The sequence below is a fragment of the Sciurus carolinensis genome, chromosome 6, assembly GCF_902686445.1.
Source record: "Sciurus carolinensis chromosome 6, mSciCar1.2, whole genome shotgun sequence".
Classification (NCBI taxonomy): Eukaryota; Metazoa; Chordata; class Mammalia; order Rodentia; family Sciuridae; genus Sciurus; species Sciurus carolinensis.
This window is the reverse complement of record NC_062218.1, coordinates 100,882,865-100,902,952: the sequence shown is the minus strand read 5'-3', so window position 1 is coordinate 100,902,952 and position 20,088 is coordinate 100,882,865. Positions and strand designations below refer to the sequence as shown.

Sequence of the window (20,088 nt, the reverse complement as noted above, 5' to 3'; positions counted from 1 at the left end):
CAGAGTACTTGCAGCCTCTTGAAATTGGACCTTTCACCCACCACCCTGTGTTTTCAGGCCATCCTGGGTACTTTATCAGCAATGGCAAATGGCTACTCTGATGAGAGCCCAGCTAGTCTCTCATGATGCTCGGTCACCTTGAGGAGGTACCAGGGTGACAACTAGGAAAGCATTCGTGGTGGCCACTGCACCACTGTGGAAGAGGAGCGTCTGTCAGAGGAGGACTTCAGTGAACGCAGATACCTCTCTCAGAACATGATCAAAGGCCACACGAGGTACAGATGCTGGTGGGGTGAAAAAACAGAGAGGGTGAAGGGTCTCTCAGTCCAAGAACATTTATTCTCTTGTCCACAATGATTCAAATCAGAGACTCTGGAATCAGAAAACCTTCTTTCAGGTCTGGGCTGTGACAGTTGTTCAGCTGTGTGATCCTGGAAAAGTGACTAGATTTCAACTCTCTGTGACCCCAGCTCCTCAGGAGGCTGAGGAGGATGGCAAGTTTGAGGCCAGCCTGGGCAAGTTAGGGAGACCCTGCTCAAGATAAAATTTTAAAAAATTGCTGGGAATATGGTTCAGTGGCAGAGCACTTGCCTGGCAGGCATAAGGCTCTGGTTCAATCCCCAGCACCACAAAAAAAAAAAACAAAAAAAAAAAAAACCAGAAACAAAAAAGCAATGCCTCGAGTTCTGTTTAGGGTAGCTCTCTTTTCTGTTAAACTTCCAGACATTAATACAGGCTAGATAGAGTACATGATTGCATAGAAAGTATTACTCTATACATTTGCCTCTCAGCTAACGCCACCAAAAAGCAAGACCTTCCTACCGGGTGTGGTGGAGCATGCCAGTAATCCCAATGACTCAGGAGGCTGAGGCAGGAAGATCACAAGTTTATTTATTTTTTTTAAATACTGTTTTAGTTGTCAATGGACCTTTATTTGGTTATATGTGGTGCTGAGATTTGAACCCAGTGCCTCACACATGCTAGTCAAGCACTCTACCACTGAGTCACAACCCTTACATCACAAGTTTGAGGCCAGCTTCAGCAGTTTAGTGAGACCCTAAGCAACTTCGTGAGAACCTGTTTCAAAATAAAGAAAAGCTGGGTATGTAGCTCAGTGGAAAAGCTCTCCTGGGTTCAAACCCCAGTACTTAAAAAAAAAAAAAAATGTATTTAATGTGCTTAGGACAGTACCCGGTACATAGTACACATTCAAGAAGTGGTTGCTATTCCATTATTTATGGATGTCTTTGATTATTTATGGGTATATCTAGAGCAGGTGATTGGGTAATATATGATGGAGCTAGCCTTCAGCATTTCCAAACAGATAACAGACATATACTTCAAAAAACTGAGTTTGGAGAGATTAAATATTCTAGGTCAGGAGGGAAGGGGGGAAAAAACAAACCAGTGAACAGACCACCTTCCTATGAGCTAGAAAGTGAGTTGACAGAAAAGGAATGTCCTTGCTGGGCTGCTTCTGGAGACTGTAACTCACACAACATATTAAAAAGGTTTTTGGAGACACATCAATAAGAGAAGGTTAAAGGAAGGGGCATGAGGCTGCAAGAGTACCTGCAGAATCACTTTGCTTTTGGCTCAAATCCCTGAGCTTTAATGTTTCAGTCTGCAGGAAGGATTTTCATTTAAGAAGTATGCAGGTCCTTGGGATGGCGGGGAGCCTGCAGGATGCTCTGGACCAGTGTGCACCATTAAAGTTCAGGCAGGACTGAGGTCAGCAGAGCATGCCGCAGCAGAGGAAGCACTCTGTTTTTCCTCTTAGAGTGGTTGCTGTTTTCTGCAAGCACTTAAAAGAATTCCTAATCTCCAATTGCAGGATGCTCTATGGCAGGGACGTGTATTGGGGAGTGGATATGCTAGACTGGAGAGAATGAAAGATCCTGAATCAAGGGAAGAAACCCCAGATGGAGGCAATCCTTGGGGATGTGTGCATGTGTGGATGCACACCCTTACATTTCTCTGCTCTTCATTAAAGGAGTGTGGCAGCCAAGACTGGGAACACTCTGCTAGATTAGACTAACAGCCGCCATTTTCTATGCCCATCTCTTTTGAAGCATGACTTGATGAGTCAGGTATGGGTAGAATGTGACCTCCTTAAAGACAGAAACCCATTTCTACTACAATCCTTTATCTGAAAAACCTTGGACTAGATATGTTTCAGAACCTATACTTCTGGGAATTTTAGAAGTTACTATGGCTCATATATTACAGAACAACTTCAGTAAGGTCTGGGACAGTAACTTAGAATCAAACATATTTGTGATTTTCTACCAGATATATAAATATCAACACAAAGTGGAGTAACTAATGATGACATAGTCTCAGGACAGTTTGTGTCTGAGTTATGAAAGAATTTCCAGTGTTCAGAGCATTCGAGGCTTCAGAACTGGGGAAGAAGAATTTTAAGCCTTTCTTTTCCTCTTTCTTTCTTTCTTTCTTTCTTTCTTTCTTTCTTTCTTTCTTTCTTTCTTTCTTTCTCTTTCTTTCTTTCTTTTTTTCTTTCTTTCTTCCTTTCCTTTTCTTTTCTCTTCCTCCTCCTCCTCTTCTTCTTCTTCTTCTTCTTCTTCTTCTTCTTCTTCTTCTTCTTCTTCTCCTTCTCCTTTTCTTTCTTCTTTTTTTTTTTTCATTTGCATTTCCAGGACACCTGCAGCCTTCTGCCCATGATAGCACTGAGTAGGCATTGTTGGCACCTGAAGTATGGTATCTTGATCTCTCTTCAATATTTGATCCTAGAAGACTGGGAACAGTTCATGCTCAGTGACTTGGGGATTTTTAGGATTAGAAGCCTGTTAAATCCTTAGTTCTCTGTCATCCTGGACAGTAAGACATGGGAACCTATGAAACATAGTGAGACCTGAGGTGAAAGCATCATTGCACACAGTGATGAGAAAAGCCCTAGCCTCTCACTCAGAAAATGGCATTTTTTAAATATTGCTAAAGTATTAGTAAATATTAAAAATCAAGTTTGTTCAATTCTAAATCAGTAGCACAGATGAAGACCAAAACTAACAATGGGGCACATGAATGGTGACAGTCAGGCTAACGCCTATTGAGTCTCACAGATTTTCAAGTGCAGGGCTCAGCATTCTGTAAGACTCACCACTTAATACTTAGAAGGATTAGGTGCAGTACCTACTACTATGGAGCTCCGTTTTGCAGATGAGGAAACTGAGGCCCTGTGGGAATAGTAATTTACTAATGAGTTCCCTGGCAGGATTTAAACCCAAGTTTAGGAGTATGCTGGTAATTCAGTTAACAAAGGGGACAAAAAAGAAAGAAGAAGAAAAGGCCCTGATTTATAGCACTTGCCAATTTCTGTAGTATAAATATCTTCATCTGAGCTGATTTCAAGCTACGGTCAGCAGCAAAATTCTTGAATGTGTAATAATTGGTTTGCATAAACTTGTAGGAGCTGTCTCCTGTACACCACTGTCAAGTCCATTCCATAGTGAAATTCACAGTTTACAGTTAATTTTGGAAAATGAATTACAGTTCCTGGAACAGAACTGACTTGAGGACAGCATGCTGATATGTCAGCCCAGGTTAGTCAACCAAGGCCACACTCCTACTTCAGACCCCTTACGAATCACTGAGGGTAAAGAACACACTGTCTCTCTTAGTTCAAACATTCCTTCACCAGAGGGTTTGAGAAGGGTACTGCCAGCCTAATAATCTTGGCTAAAATGACAAAACTTGGAATATTTTTTCTAGGCCCTAGAAATTGTTTTGGTGCAGTTGTTGTTTGGTTTAACAAAGTCAGACTTGGAACCAAAGTCTGATCGTTTAACTTTTGAGATCCTTGATTTCTGTAGTATTTCCTTCAAAGAAGTAAGGAAAGATTTGTTATAAATGGAAATAGAATTTGGGCCTGCTGGAAACTGAAGGCAGGGCATTTCACTGCAAACTGAACCCGATTAAAATACCCACTGGCTCTTGGTTTAGCTTCTCTGTCCATGTCTGCAGGATACTACCTTGCATGCTAGAGCCTCCTGAGAAGGGATTGCCTTGATATTCAGTCAACAAACTGCACCAGATACTGACACATGCAGATATTTGCTAAGTGTTGTATACAGAAAGAAAAGGAGCAGTTTCTCAGAGACTAATAAAGGAGACAGTCAAGAAGCATAGTTAAATTATGTTCATTCACTCACTCAAAAAATATTTGTCAAGTGACCATCAGATGCCAGGCATTCTTCCAGGCACTGGAAACCACGGTGAGCCACACAGATTGGTTTCTACTATTATGGAACCAACAGTCATGAAGGGAGACATTAATTAATCACAGGAATGAGTACATATTTAAAAACTGATGTAAACCCTCTGAAGAAATATTAAATGGTCCTGTGAGAACTAGAGGAACCTGACCCAGTTAAAAGAAGCCAGGAAAGAATTTCTTGAGGAACTGACAATTGAACTAAGAGCTGAAGAAAAACGAGTAGTAAACCAGGTGGGTGGAGCAGAGAGGAGGAGAGGAAGAGCGCTCCAGACAGAGGGAAGAGTGTGGGCAAGCGTCCTAGGGCCAGAGAGAGCCAGTGCTTTCCAGGAAATAGAAGGGAAGGAGTGTAATGGAGATAAACCAGGGGAAGAAGCATGGGCTGGTCCTCCTGGGGTCCCCCAGGCTGGGTCAAGGCTTTGGTGTTTACCACAGAGCAGCAAGAAGCCATGGAGGGACTGGGGCAGGGAATGCAGATGGCAATTACACCCAGTGCTGCCACGAAGCAAATAAGTGCTGGGGGCACAGGAGACTCAACTCATCTGAACTGTGTGCGTGGTGTGGAGGGAAATGTCAGAGGTCAAGTGATGGGATGTGTCCAAAGAGGGCCTGCCGGAGGAGGAAATGTCTTTTAGCTGAATTTTTGAAGGGTGAGTATGACTTAACCAGGCCTCTGGAAGGGTGAGGGAAAGGAGAGAGTTACTGCTGGCAGCAGGAGGACATGTGGGTCAAGGCCTGGGTCAGTGTGGGAGTGTGGAGCAACTGTGAGAAGAGGCCAGTAAGCGAAAAGGCCACTGGGGTAGGCAGAGAGCAGAAGAGGAAAGCCTCATAGGACTCGGTAGGAGACTGGGCTTTTTCTGAAGGCAGCAGAGAACCACTGATCCATTCAAAGAGCTTCAACTGGGGAGTGATCATCAGACCCCTAGTTAGAAAGGTTACCAGCAGCAGTGTTGGAAGTGACTGATGGGAGCAGTGCTGGAGAAGAGAGACCACTGCAGTCCACTACAGCAGCCCAGGCGAAAGGAGGTGTGGCTCTGCTCTAAGGCAGCCCAGTGAGGATGGAGGAGAGGGGCTCCATGTTTTTAGGAGACATTATAAAGGTAAAAGTGGAAGGACCTTGTCACCAACTTGGATGGATGGGAGTGATTTCTATTCAGAGAATCCTTTAAATGAAACTCATTCTTCTGTTTGGGTTGAGTCTTGCCTTAGGAAATTTTGGTAAATGTTCCACATGTCCTTGAGAAGAACATTTTCCACTTCTCTGTTGGGTGCAAATTCTCTTAGGTGTTTGTTCACCTAAACATCCTAATTGTATATTTCAGTCTTCTTCATCCTCGTTAATATCCTCTGTCTGTCTGCTTTATCATTTATGACAGAAGTGTATTAAAGTCTTCCATCACCATTGTAGATTTGCTAATTTCTCTTTATATATTTGTTAATTTTTGCCTTATATATTTTGAGACTATGTCATTAGATATACACAAGCTTGGGATTTTTCTATCTTTCTGTTTAATTTTTCCACTTATCATTATGTAATAATTCCTTTTACTCTTAATCATTCTCTTTGCCTTAGGTCTATTTTATCTGATATTAAAATAGTCATACCAACTTTAAATTTTTTGTTGACCTTTGAAGATCATCTTATTTATTTATTCAGTCATTAATTTATTTATTTTGAAATAAGACTTTGCTATATTGCCCAGGTTGGTCCCAAACTCCTGGGCTCAAGTTGTCCTCTTGCCTCAGTCTCCTTAGTAACTGGGACTACAAGTGGAAACCATCATGCCCCACTTAGTTTTCATACTTTTACTTTCTGCATCCTTAACTTTTAAATTTATGTCTTATAATCAGAATGTATGTGGATTATTTTTTAAATCCAATAGCTAGAAAATTTAGTCCATTTACATTTATTGTGATTATAAATATATTTGGGTTAATTTCTGCCACCTAATTTTAAGCAATTTTAAAATTTTTTGTTCTTTTCCTCTTTTTTCTTGACACTTTTGCTAGGTTTTATTTATTTCACCTTATCCCCCTCTCCCATAAATACTGGTTGGAATTTCTTTTACCCTTCACATTTAATATGCATATTTGTCTTAACAAAATCTAAGGTTAATTAATATCTCTAAGGAACAGTTAAGGCTTTGGGTGATGCAATCTACAGAGACAAGGAAGAAAGAGGACTGAGAGTCAATCTGGAACCAAAGCTAAATCCTGTTTTTTATATGCTGGATTTGAGGACACATCTAATTATCATCTTAACTAAGATTCACACATATCTACCTTTGGTGGCTTTATATACTTTGCAAAATGTCCTGCTTTATGGGTATTCTGTATTGCATAAGTAGTGACAGGGATAAATAAATAAATGTCAATGTTTGCTTTTCCTTGATTTCTAGAATCTTAAGTCTTTCCTTTCAGCGTAGTCGCCAGAGCCAAGCTGAGCATGTCTTCTAGAAATAGCAAGTTTAATAAATGTTGCTTCAAAAGCTACTGATAAGCTGAGAACCAATCTAAAAAAAGACCTGAATACCCTCTTAAACAATGTGGTTTACCTTTGCTTTGTTCCTCCTCTCTGCTGTTTGAGGCCTAAATACTGGGAGGAGAGTCTTAGCTTAAATTTGGGAGGGAATGAAAATAACTTTCAGGACTAGGGATGTAGCTAAATGGTAAAGCAGTTGTCTAGCACTGCAAAAAGAAAAAATCCTCTATGTTAAAGCCCATTGAAAAATTATCTTAAATGAAGTATTTAATCACAGATAACCTAGACCACACCAGGTTTCAACTAGTTTAATATAACCAGTTACTCCTATTTCCTCTAGGTTGAGTCATAATTTTATACTTTCCCAAGGGCTTTTGTGAATATTGTGCCAGTTTAACCCATCAGATACCTTGGAATCAAACACCTTGGAAGGAGGGGGCTGCTCCTCTTCCCAGAGCCACTTTGGGTACTGGTAGGGTAGTGCAGTGGTTGCTCACTAGCCCACACTGTAACGTGACTGCTGTATTCCTGGACAAGAGTGTACCCTTCACATCTTGCTCACATGTCGAAGTCCAGAGTCTCCTCCAGAGGTCACAGCTGACCAAGTGTGTCAGACTCGACACAGATGTTCCAGTGGACTCCATGCTCCTCTTACGTGGGTGTCACTGGTAAATCAAGACAATAACCTGGCTTTCCTAAAACCTCACCAGTGTCCCAAACCTCCAAGGGCTGGGCTTAGTGCATGATGATGACACGGAGTCCACTGGGCTTGATCTTCTCCATCTTCAGCACAAGCAGAGATAATCCCTTCCCCTGACAGTCAATAAAAAGAAAATAGTAATGAGAAGCAGAGCTCATAAATTTCCATTATGCTTAATGCCTGATTTCACTTGGTTAATGGATTCATTTATTAGAACAATTTGTGTAAATCCCCAAGGGCCTGCTAAGGTTGCTGCCTTATGGTTTTATCATGTCATATACTTCCTTTATTCCTATCCTAAACAAACAGTGAATTGGCAAAGAACTTCAGACCAACCACAGCTCAGAAGATAGGTGAATTGTAAATAAAGTTAAAAATAAGGGCTTTTCATGTCCCCTGGGGTTTCTGGCTGATTGCTAAATCCTCTTGCCATAGCCTATCAGCTCTGGGTTGACTCTAGGATTATGTTCCATTTTCCAGGGTTATAGGAGCCATCTGAAGAATACAGTCATCCCCATGACTGTCCATCTTACAGCAAAGAATAGGCAGAGAGCAGTGTGGCCTTGTATAACTGCATGTCACACTGTGTTCAGGAGGAAGGGGACCCTGAGGACCTGCTGGGCTCCGGCCAAGGTCATTTAGCTGATGGGAGCTCTGCTGTGACTAAGGCCAGGCTGCACGGCCTATCCACACTAGTGAATATGAGCATTAGTGTCATCTTTGGCCAGAGCAGTTACCTCCAGCTCCAGCAATTCTGCTAGTGCATCATCTTTGTCCCCATGGAGTGGAAGCAAGAATGCAAACGAATGGAGTCAAATCCATGCTCAACACCTAGAAAACTACTTAATGGAGACTGCTCACCAAGGCTGGATCCTTAACAGGCAGTTGTCCCACAATCAGGGAAACAACAACCAGAAATCCCCACTAGAGGAGACGCAGAGACTACAAGAAACAAAAACGCATTCATCTGTTTGCACAGTTAAATGGCAACCACTAGAATATAATTGTTGTCTCCTATATACCAAATTAAGTAAATGACTTAGGAAGTGCTTGGAAAAAAATGAAAAGAAAAAAAAAAAATATATATATATATATGAAATCCGAGGTTGTATTTTAAGAAAGGGGGTCTGTGTGTAATGGAGATGTGATAGATGAAAGTATTCACATTTGGAAGAGCTCGAGTGCTTTGTATCAGAAGGGGGTCCACAGGGCTGGGGCGTGGTTCAGTGGCAGAGCATGCTTAGCATGTGTGAGACCCCGGGTTCCATCCCTGGGAGACAGGGAGAGGGAAGAGAAGGGGATCTAAAATTGAGCAGAGAGAGACTGAGACTGAGAGGCTGGGTAGAGAGAGAGTGAGGGAGACTTGAGATGGGCACAGAGAGATTAAGAGGCTTTGGATGACAGAGAAGGGTCTGGAAGAGATAGTGGGAATTTAAGAGGAAATTAGAATGTGCTGTGCAAAGTCAATTCTGCTGTCTGCCCTCTGAAGCAGACACAAATAAAGTTAATTTTCACCCCGTGACTGTATTGTGTGAAGAGGACTGGACAGAGTTTCACCATACATGGAGGGGCCATTTGGGATGGTCTGACTATAAACATAGTTCATATGGTACTTGCAAAATTAGCTTTGGGGGTCTTTGGAGGAACCTCAAACAGCAGTTGAAACAGGTCAATAAATGACCCATGTGACTGCAGATTAGGAAAAATGTACCCAAAACAGCAGAGAAAACAAATGGAGGTTTCTAACATCAGCCCCAATTTCAATGTCATAAGGACAAATGATTCAATTGGTGCCTTGTTTTATGATGGAACTGCTTTCTGTGAGAGCAGCTCCAGGAGGCTGCTGCTGGAGCAGCCCACGGCTCAGGTGGGGATCCAGGGAGGCCAGTGGGTCTTTCCTGGGCTCATAGTGCTGGTGCTCTGGGCTTCTCCGGGAATGAGGAACTGCCTGAATCCTGCTTCAAGGTCGGCAGAGGGCAAGAGCAGAGGCTATTGGTGGAGTCAACCTTTGGGTCAAAAATGGAAAGAACTGAATGACAAATTTAAGGAGGCGGATATACCTGCCGGGTAGAGGTAAAACCCCACTTCTGCTGATAATGCATATCCGTGAAGTCATTTAACCTTTTCTTGGTGATTAAGGGCTGATCGAGGCTTTGCATTCAGACTCATTTTGAGTCTTGGCTCTATCCCTTCTAGCTATTGACCTTGGGAAAGTCATTTAATTTCTCTAAGCTCTGATTTCATTTTATAAAAGATAGGGATACTCGTGTCCATGCCAGAGGGTCACGGTGGGGTTAACAGGCATTGACCTGTGGCTCAGCATATGTGGTTGGTGGTGATGGTTGTTATTATTATAAGACCACTTGATAGTCTATGTGTACAACTGTCACCTCCTCACTTAGAAGCAAAGCCCCCACAGCATCTCCTGCTGTCTTTGACTTCTTTCTTTTACAATCTTTATAGTCACCAGCCCTTCCGTAAGGGAAATATATGTTTTAAAATTCTAGCATTCATTGGCCTTGTTTTTTTAATCCTTTGGGGGTAATCATGGATGCATATTTATACTAATAATATGAATTTATATGTAGTGGTGTGTACAACATTTGGGGATTATAATGTGCAATATGGTAGTTTTTGTGTTATGTCTCATATTAGAAGACAATCAGGATGAAGATGGCCTGTGACAGGGACAGACCCGACTTCTCTGTGTGCGGTTGGGATGTGTGAGAACTACGGAACAAGCAGCAACCAGGCACAGCCTTTGTAGAGATCTAGCTCATGAAGCCTCCTTTGGCATAGTGCTTTCCTTTCAGCAACCACTTTTGACCCCCTCCCTGCCTCATTCCCTAGGCCTCCTCACCAGCCCAGAATGACTCCTTCACATTTTAACCCTTTGCTATCTCTGCTGTCTTTTGCTCACAGGTCCCCAAATGTCCCCTGCCATCTCTGCTCTCTGCGGCAGGGAGCCTGGCGGCACCTAGTCTAAACAGTGTGAGGGTGGAGGGCTGAACCTCAGGCCTGGCCTCTTGGCTTTTGTGGGTTTCAGCCAGACCCCAGGTGTTATTTTAGTGCAACTTCAGTGTTTAATTTGAGGATGTGTGTGGACCAGAAGGAGGGACCAAAACATGATTTTTCCCCTTGGCTAAATGATTAAATTTGAAGTTCTAAAAAATGCACAGCTTGGTCCCAAGTTGTGTCCAATCGGAAAGACAGAAGTGCTGTGAAACCCCTCCCAGGCCAGGGACCACCCTTCTTTAGCCAGCGGACACCTCACGGGTCCGTCATCTGTGGACATCACCTGGCCAGTCTATGGTCACAAGCTAACCAGGCACCCTGTGCTCCGAAGCAGTCCTTCTCTTCCGAGTGTCTGCTGTGCCTTTGCTGGAAGAACATTCTACAGGTTTGTTTAATTTCTTACAGTCCTGAAGGTGTCACCAGCAACCGCTACTGAGCCATGGCTGAAGGGGAAATCACGACCTTCACAGCCCTGACCGAGAAGTTCAATCTGCCTCCCGGGAACTACAAGAAGCCCAAACTGCTCTACTGTAGCAATGGAGGCCACTTCTTGAGGATCCTTCCAGATGGTACAGTGGATGGGACAAGGGACAGGAGCGACCAGCACAGTAAGCAGCCGTCTGCATTGTACCCTCTCTCTTTCTGTCTTCTTTAGTCAAGGATGGGAGAGGGTGGGAACTCAGCACCAGTCCCCTCTTCTCCAAGGTTCTATTCTGGCATGACACAGTCAGAGGTGGTTTGGAAAATGGGGAGTTGTGGGCCACTGCACATCTAAAGGGGTCCTATTGCAAGTTTTTAAAAGGATTCTCTGCTGACCTAACATAACTAGCTGCCGGTGTTCAATTGCTGGGTGTTTCCTGAGTTTCCGTAACTAGTGAAAGATCTGGCCCCTGAGGCTGGCCCGGGGCTGGCTTGCTCCATGATGGGAAGAGCCAGATGGGCAGGGACGGTAAATCCTGCACAAAGACGTGGGCTCGGTTTCAAGTGAACGGACTCTCCAGGTTATGCTTCCGCTGGGCTTGATTTGTGAAATCCTGGTCTATAACTGTACTCTTACACATCATAAATTATGCAGCTCTCCCGCCGCACATCATGCAGATGTGGCTGTGGTAATCAGGAGGGGTAAAGTCATTCTCCAGATTCTCTAGAAGCCAGAGAGGAAGCGCCATCCAGCCAAAGGCTGACTGTCTCTTCCAGGCTTTCCCGGCAGCCTGACTCTCAGAGGATGTTGATAGATGGACGTATGACTTCAGGGAAAAGAATCTTCTTGACTAAGTATAAGACCTCTTCCTTCAGAAATCCCTCTGTATTTCTGGTCTTGGAGTATATGTGTGCCATTAGGTTTCTGGGTCCTACAGTGATGTTTTGGAGATTCCCTGAGGACCACTAACGCATTAGATGTCCTAGAGAAGCTGAAAGTCAAATCTGGATCCTGCTTAGGGGGACTGCAATCTCAAGAGTCAAACACGCTGCAGATCAAGAGGAGGGAAGTGTGGGTGAAATCAGGAGACACCAGAGCACAGGCAGGAAGTCAGGTTCCATGAGATGGCTTTAAAACGGATTGCAAAACACTGCCTTCCTTCGAGGTTCTGGTTTACCTATCAGGCAGGTGTTGATATTCCTGGGTTGTGCACCAGAGGGTGCAGGCCTGGAGCGCAAGGACCACTTCACTGCCACCCGCTCTTTGTCCCCAGATGTACAGGTAACTGGCACGGATGCCAGCATTTACAGGCCAGTTGACATTTGTCCCTTCCTTCCCACCCTTCACTCAGACCAGCAGAAGAAAGCAGGAAGGCTAAGGTCAGGGCTTTGTTTTGGTGACTTGTTTTCAAATGGACTTCCTGCATGCTTTATTTTCGGTGGAAAATAAGTATCAGAGTAATCCAAAAGGGAAAAAAAGAAAGAAAGAAAGAAAGAAAAAGACTCTAGTACATTAAACACAAGCAGCATTTCCTGTAAGTAAATGGACTAAGATTTTAGTCCATTGTGTTGAGCATGATATACAATTTATGTGATCTGCCCACACAAGAGGGAAGCAAGCTTTAATTTCCCTGGGCTTTAAATGTCTCTAATAAGTCTTATCGTTTTCTGAATCAATGGAAGAGGTTCTGAGATCCAGCCTTGGTGACATACTCCTTGGGGTAAAGCCAGTTTTTCTGGGAAACCTTGAATTCCAGGGTCATGAGAGGCTGCAATGAGTGAGATTTCTGTACAAACATTGTATGTCTTCGTTACTGTCATTCCATCATTAACATTAAAGACTGCACTCTGGGTACATAACATCAGGACAACTTCTAAGGTCTGCTGTGGATTTGGCTACCTGACTAAAGTCATCAGGAACCCTTGGTTCTTAGCACAGCAGGCACAGGAGTGTGTCAGGTGCCTGCATCCAAGTGGTGCTGCATTATTTGCCAGGTGAACTTGGGCAAGTCACTTAATTTTTCTGGTCTTATATTTCACAATTGTAAAATAAAAATAATAATATTACCTGCTTAACCGGTTTCTTGGGGGAAGTTATGAGGTGATATATTGAAAGTTCTTGGCATAATGCCCCACCCAGAGTAACAGTGCAGCAAATATTGGCTACTATTGCTGTTATCATCATCAAGACTTCTGCGTATTCAATGCAGCATATGGAAATGCAGCACAATATTAAGGAACTTCCCAAGAGTCCTCTTTTCTGTAATGCCACTGCCCAGGAAGGGCAAGGGTCTAGGTTCAAGCTTTAATTCAGTGCCTCTCTGTCAATGTTCAGAGTGGTTATATTGGTCTATTATTTTCTTACTCTGAAGCTAAGGAAGGGTTCAGGGGGCAAAACTCAGAGTAAGTAGGGGTTATGGGCAGAAATCCATCCCTGACCTGTCTTTGCAGAACTGGATAATCTGCATACTATCTGCAGAGTCAGGGGCCCTAGATTTAGTGTTCGAAAGCCCATATTCCTGTTCTGCCACTTCCAAACTGGACGACGAACATTCTCTTCATTTTGCATGAAGCGTTCAGCAAAATAAACTTCAAGTCACCTACCTATAAGACTCTTCCAATCTCCAGTGTCCTCAGCAGTCTGATTTTGGGGAAAATCTTTTACTCTCAGAGACTCAGTTTCTTACCCATGGAATGGGAATGATACCATTGCTCTGTGTCTTTCACAAGGCTGAAAACTAGTAAGATCCTGGAGCTGACAGGAGTCCTCCTAGGCACCAATGGACTCCGAATGTGGATCTGTCGCCCTCTTCTGCCCAGTGGTGGTATTGCCACGGTCCTTCTGAACTCCAAAGTTATTCTGAAACAGAATCAGCCTTGGACAGGTGTGGCATGGATGCCCCTGGGTAACTGAGATCTGCAGTCTGTCTAGCAGGGGGATGGATTCCTACTCCTTGATCGTTAGTCTGAGTGTGACTAGACTGTTGCCGTAGGTCGAGAGTCACACTCTGAGCCTTCCCTCAGAAAGAGCACCCCTAACAGACAAACAAATATTTAAATCAATCTAATAAATCCTTCAAGAAAAAACTGTATTCCTGGAAGCTCCACAAGGCAAAAAATAATTCCTTTCACACCCTGTCCTTGTCCTCAACTAGTTGGTCTGTGCTGGGCAAAATTGGGAAGTTGTCCAATTTGTCTTCCTCCTACCCTAGTGGGGAGTGAATTTCCAAGTACCTTATTGTGGAACCACCCTCTTTCTAGGGAGTGTGTGTTGCCAGCCATCCTAACAGGGAACTGAGTAGAATGTCTCCACTAGTGGGAATTTCTGCACATGGAGAAGATTACAGCAGTAGGCAGTGATCAATCTGGGCTGTGGACACTGGTTACCCTGCCACACCACCCATGCCAGGTACAACCAGACGGGGAGACCTGCAGCCTCAGACCCAGGGGGTGCAGTGTGTGCGAAGACTCCTGTTGGTGCCAGAGAAGGGGAGATAGGTCACCATGAGGAGGAGTGTCCAGAAAGAGGCAAAGGTGCTGGGGATGATGGCCGGTTCCATTTGGGACACAGAGCATTTGCAAGGTGCCATGAGGAATTCCCACCTTGAAGCTACACATCTTCACTCCTTGTGTGATCATTTGACAGTTTTCTTTCCCACTGGGCTCTCTGAGAGCAAGGACTGTGTCTCTTAATGCTCAACATTGCAATTTTTGTGTCCAGCCCATAGCCTGTCCCTTGGTATGCATTAATTTGTTGAGTAACTGAATTGTACTGGTGGAAGATAAATTCGAGCTCAGCAATAGATCCAAGAACTTTCTATCAAGCCCTGCTTCTCTGCCAGGCATCATGCTAGACTCTTTCACTTCCGCCTAACTTTAACCCTGAGTGGTTCCTCTGAAAACACTGAAGCTGACAGGGTGTGGACAGCTCCCAATGGGGGCAGCTTGCCCAGTCATGCTTCACTTCCAGTACTACAGTTCTCTCCACGTCCCTCCATCTCCCAAACAACAACCCCATGATGGTGGTTTCGCCACTAAATAAGCACGCTGGAGTCATGTGGGTCCGATGGTTGGATGTACAGGGCCCATCACTGCCTTTTACTAGTTCTATGTCTATGTCACCTTGGGGCAGTTATTTCTCTTCTATGTGCCTCAGTTTCCTCATTTTAAAAATAAGGATGGCAGCCAGGCACACTGGTTCATGCCTATAATCCCAGTGGCTCGGGTGGCTGAGGCAGGAGGATCGTGAGTTCAAAACCAGTCTCAGCAAAAGCGAGGTGCTAAGTGACTCAGTGAGACCCTGTCTCTAAATAAAATACAAAATAGGGCTGGGGATGTGGCTCAGTGGTTGAGTGCCTCATGGCCACAGTAACAAACTAACTCATAGGCAAGTAGGGATCTGAAATGTGACCCTGTTTGTACAGTGTGCTGCATGCTACCAGGCATGTCAATGCTGAATGTGACACTCTTCCTTGTCACTCCTAGGCTTACTGGCCTCCCTCATCTCACCATCTGATCTTTCAAATCTGAAAAATTAAGTGAGTTATATTCTTGCTCACAGAACTGAGGGTGGATTTTCATGCCAGCTTCTCTGGGATTACCTAGGTGAGAGCTCTGGAGCCTGGCACAGAGGCTTGACGTGCCTGGGCCCTGGACCCACAAGCTCTGCCCTGTCTAACTTCTCTGGTCCAACAAGCAACTTGGCAAACAGGGGTGGAGTGTTGTGACTTATTCCTCAATAGGAATAATAACGGCAGAATAATGACATTCTCATGAGCATCACTAGTCTGTAGCCTCGTAAGGCCCACAGCCAGTAGCCTCCCCAAACACGTCACAGGCTGTGTGGGTAGAAGGATTACCGGCACCACTCACCATACAAATGGAAATGTTCTTGAGCGAAGTGTGTGTCAATCAAATATTTATAAATCCAGCCACATCCTAGAGGCACTAGGGGGTTTGCTGGTCAGAAGAATCCTACTTTGCAGCCCTTTATCCAGGGCAGATGGCTCCTCAGTGAAATCCCTCCCTGATCATTGTTTTGGGGAACCAGACTTCTGTCATCTGGTTAGATGTGACTCAAAGGTTTCCCACTAGCTTGAGCCCAGAGTCAAGATAACTTTCCAAATGCCCACAGTGGGCAGAGTTGGCCCCATTGCCAGATGTCAGAGCAAAGAGCAGATCTCCAGGCAGGAGCATTCCCACAACAGGGTCATAGGTGATATAAAAGCCTCCCTACCCCTTCTCCCTACCTGTATAGTCCTTTTTATTATTATTATTATTTTTTACAGACTGCATTTTGATTCACTGTACACAAATGTGGTACATCTTTTTGTTTCTATGGTTGTGCACGATGTAGATTCATAGCATTCGTGTAATCATACATGTACATAGAGTAATGATGCCTGTCTCAGTCCACCATTTTTCATAATGTCTAGTCCTTATCTGATTAAAAGGAGGGATTTTTCCAGATGAACTTTGAAATATAAATATGATATCATGATTCTATGATAACAATCTCTGGGCTAAATGAAAAAATTTCAGGCATCGTTTTCAGACATTAAAAGAGCAGACACCTATGTGAATTTAGAAAAAAAAGTCTTTCTCATATATATGTGTGCGTGTGCATGCGTGTGCATGTGTGTATTCGAAACAACTGGAATTGGAATTGTTTTTCCCTCAAATCCACTTTCCTCCCCTTCTCTGTCTTTCTTTAATGTTCTGCGGAACCCGGCTTGTGGCTACATTTTAATTATAAATGCCACTGACATAAAACAACCTCCCTGAGTTCTGAATGAGGCTGACCTCACTTTGGGTAAACACGGCAAAGGACGGGAAGTCTCCAGCCCAGAATAAGCCGCGCGTCATCCCTGAGGCCTCTCCTTGGGAAGCAGGTTTAAAGGGCAGACGGGCTGCACAGCTCTCCGCACTCTCCAGCACCCGTTACAACCTTATCTTTAAAAATTCCTAGGGCAGGAGAGAGAGATGCCAGGTTCAGAAAGAGAGAGCAGTGACCGGGGCGCTGCTGCCTGGGCCTGGGCAGACGCATCCCTCCTCCTCCTTTCTGCCCTTGGAAAGTGAGGGATCACGTGACTCACTACCAACAAACTACCACTAAGACACCATGGAAGGCTCTGGGAGCTGAGGACAAACCACAGCTACAAGCTCACAGTTTCTCGAACAAAAGGCAAGTGCCCAGCAGGACTGGCATATCCTCTCGAAAGCTCTGGGTTCACTTTTGGCAGGTGCCTTCAGTATGTGGAGACCCACGACTGGGTTTAAATAATGAGCACACGACAAGATATGAGCAGGGGCCACAAAGGTGAGACTGTACCTTTCAGATTACTTGACATTTATTTTTGATAAACAGAACATCCCCTAAACCAACACACTCTATGGCATTCCTAAAATAGGAGTAGGAAGGGGTGGGGTGTAGCTCAGCTGTAGAGCACATGCTTAACATGAGCAAGACCCTGAGTTCTGCATAGAGAAAAAGAGAGAGAGAGAGAAGAATCAGGATAGGGAGGCTGAGGCAGGAGGATCACAAATTTGAAGCCAGTCTTAGAATCTTAGTGAGGACCTAAGCAATTTAGTGTGACCCTGTCCCAAAATAAAAAAATAAAAAGGACTGGGGGTGTGGCTCAGTGGTAAAGCACCCCTGGGTTCAATTCCTGGTACAAGAGAAAAAATAATTGCGGGAGATGGCAAGTCTTTGATGGAAACTTTATTAAAAAAAAAAAAAAAAACTAATCCGTGGATCTCATGAATAATTATGTAGGAAAACAGAAAAAAAAAAAAAAAAAAAAAAAAAGGTGTGCTAGAAACAGACCAAAGACTAGCAGACACGGTGCCCATCATGCAGAGGTAGCCTCAGATTCTTTGTTAAAGAAATAAAGCATGGAGGGAGGAGACCGTCCCTCCATTCTCTCTCCAGTCCTAGTCCTTCTTCTTCTTCTCCCCAGGGCAGCTACTCTACGCCCTTGGGCCGTATCCGGTGCAGTTTTATGTTTTACTTCACAGGAACTGTGCGCATGGGTTCACGCTTCCTACGAGATTCCCGTCGAAGATTCACTATGTTCTCCCACAACCTGGGTTTTTGTTATATGTGATTTTCTGCTTTTCTTTGAAAGAGAAAAAAAGAAGGAGGGAGGGAGAGGGAGAGAGAACTCTTACTGTAGTTTGTGAATTTTTGCTTGCTTTTGCTCAAAAGCCAGGGGAGTCTGTTGTGTTGCCTTATCATGTAGGTTCATGTATATGTCACTTATGCCACTGACTGTGCATCAGCCCTGGGCGCAGGGCCTGTGCCTGGCGCTGTGTACAGTTCTCAGGATGTGAGCAGCCCCGGCCCAGCCCTGGTGCCCCCTCGCCTGCCCTGAGGCCCCTTTCCCAGGCTCTCTCCTTCCTTGCTCTTCTTCAGCAGCAGCTGCAAAAGGATGTAGGTCTGGGAAAACTGGAATGAAGTCACACTAGAGAGCTGGACACCTAGTCAGCCGCGTGAGCAGCCCAGCCGGGTGTTGCTCCTTCCTGCCAGCTCTGCTTGCAGAAGGATATATGTCGAGGAAACTCAGCCAGAAAGAAATCCAGCGAAAATGAGCTATGAAACTTGGACATCCTGGAGAAATAATATTTACAGAGGAAACTCTTGAGACGAACTCTGGTGTTGGGGCGCTTGCCTGAGGGCTGGTCATGTGCTAGGCAGGTCTCAGCCCACCTTGACTTCTGTGAGGCCATGGCGGGACTCCCCAGAAAGCGGAGTCGACTCCACTCGGCCCCGTGGCAAGACAAACGGGCAATAGAACAGAACAAGGAAATGAAGAGCCTTTTAAAAATCCTCCTCGATACCTAAAAGGACCTGCCCTCTGGGATTTCTATAGCCCTCACAGTGTGTTTGTCTAAATACTTGCATAAATGAGTGGTGGGTAGGAAAACAAAGCCCCAAGCACAAGCCTCACTCCATTCCACGGCTACTAATGGGAACCTGGAGGATCGCCCAACATCGCCAATATAAGGGGGTCCACCCTGGAGAGGACAGCTGGATTTGGACTAGTCCATCCCATGAATGGAGCCCAAGAAGTTGTGTGAAAGAGAGGACATAGCAGGACCTTGGGGGACTTGAGCCTGGTTCTGGTCGTGGTTTTGCCTCTTTTTATAACTTGGAGTGAAATCAATTGTTCTCACCAAAGCGTCAGCTCCTCACCTGTCACCTAGAGCAGGCGCCACCTCCTTCAGGGAAACTCGGTGAAGAGCGGACAAGGTTGTATAAGCACAGAGGCAAGGATGGCGATTGGAGTGGCCCTTTTACATGTGCGGGTTGTTTGACCCTCATGACAGCGATGGCAATAGGTAAGGACACAGGGACCAACAACCTGCCCAGTGATCACACAACAGCCACATCGCCCAGCCAGAACTGGAGCCCACGTGCCTGACTCCAGAGCACACTCCTTAACTTTACACTCTACTAAGACAGAAACCAGCCTGGTGCCTGGCACGTGGAGGTGACCTATGAATGGTTATCACCTTCCTTTGGACTCGATGAAACATACAGGATTATGCTGAGAAATCCATAGAAAAATACTTGTGAAGGTTCCCCGATGACCATAAAGTCCAATGAAAATACAGAACTTTTTTAAAAAATGACTTTATTGAAATACAATTCACATACCATATAATTCACCCATTTAAAGTATATCATCCAGTGGTTTTTTTTTTTCTTACAATTTTTCTTAGTAGAGGTGGACAACCATCTCCACCATCAATTTGAGAATATTTTCAAAAAGAAACTCCATGTCTCTTAACTATTCTTCCATCTCCACTCCTGCCCCTCCTGAGTCCCTGGCTACCACTAACCTACTGCTATATTTATAGATTTGCTTATTCTTGGTCTTTTGTGTAGATGGTATAATAAGATATGTGGTCCTGCTGGTCACTGTGATGTGCATCTGTAATTCCAGAGACTCTGGAGGCTGAGGCAGGGAGGATTGCAAGTTAAGACCAGACTCATCGATTTTGAGACTGTCTCAAAGTAAAAAATAAAAAGGGCTGGGGATATATTTCAGGGCTAGAGTGCCCCTGGGCTCAATCCCCAGTACAGAGCAGAAAAAAAAAAAAAAAAGGTCCTCTGTAACTGGCTTTTTTTCTCAAAGATTCATTCACAAAGTAGCACGAATCAGTACTTGGTTCCTTCTTATGAAGGAAAAATTTTCTATTGTATGTAGCATTATTGCTAAACATATCTACTTGCTT

General features: G+C 44.4%; 1 protein-coding gene and 1 non-coding gene across 11 annotated transcripts in view; both read left to right on the top strand.

Annotated features, from left to right (window-relative positions):
• Fgf1 (fibroblast growth factor 1) overlaps nt 1-20,088 on the top strand; it is a 94,275-nt gene that overhangs the window by 63,443 nt on the left and 10,744 nt on the right. For 9 of the 10 annotated variants that reach the window (XM_047556401.1, XM_047556399.1, XM_047556393.1 and 6 more), the window contains one exon: nt 10,834-11,036. The exons of the other annotated variant lie outside the window; for it this stretch is intronic. In XM_047556401.1, the coding sequence (XP_047412357.1) occupies nt 10,868-11,036 (169 nt within the window). In that variant the 5' untranslated portion in view covers nt 10,834-10,867. The remainder of the gene's footprint in view (nt 1-10,833; nt 11,037-20,088) is intronic. 10 annotated transcript variants of the gene reach the window in all.
• On the top strand, nt 680-800 carry LOC124987743 (small nucleolar RNA SNORA36 family). The gene has a single exon (XR_007109258.1). It is a non-coding gene; the product is annotated as a small nucleolar RNA SNORA36 family (small nucleolar RNA).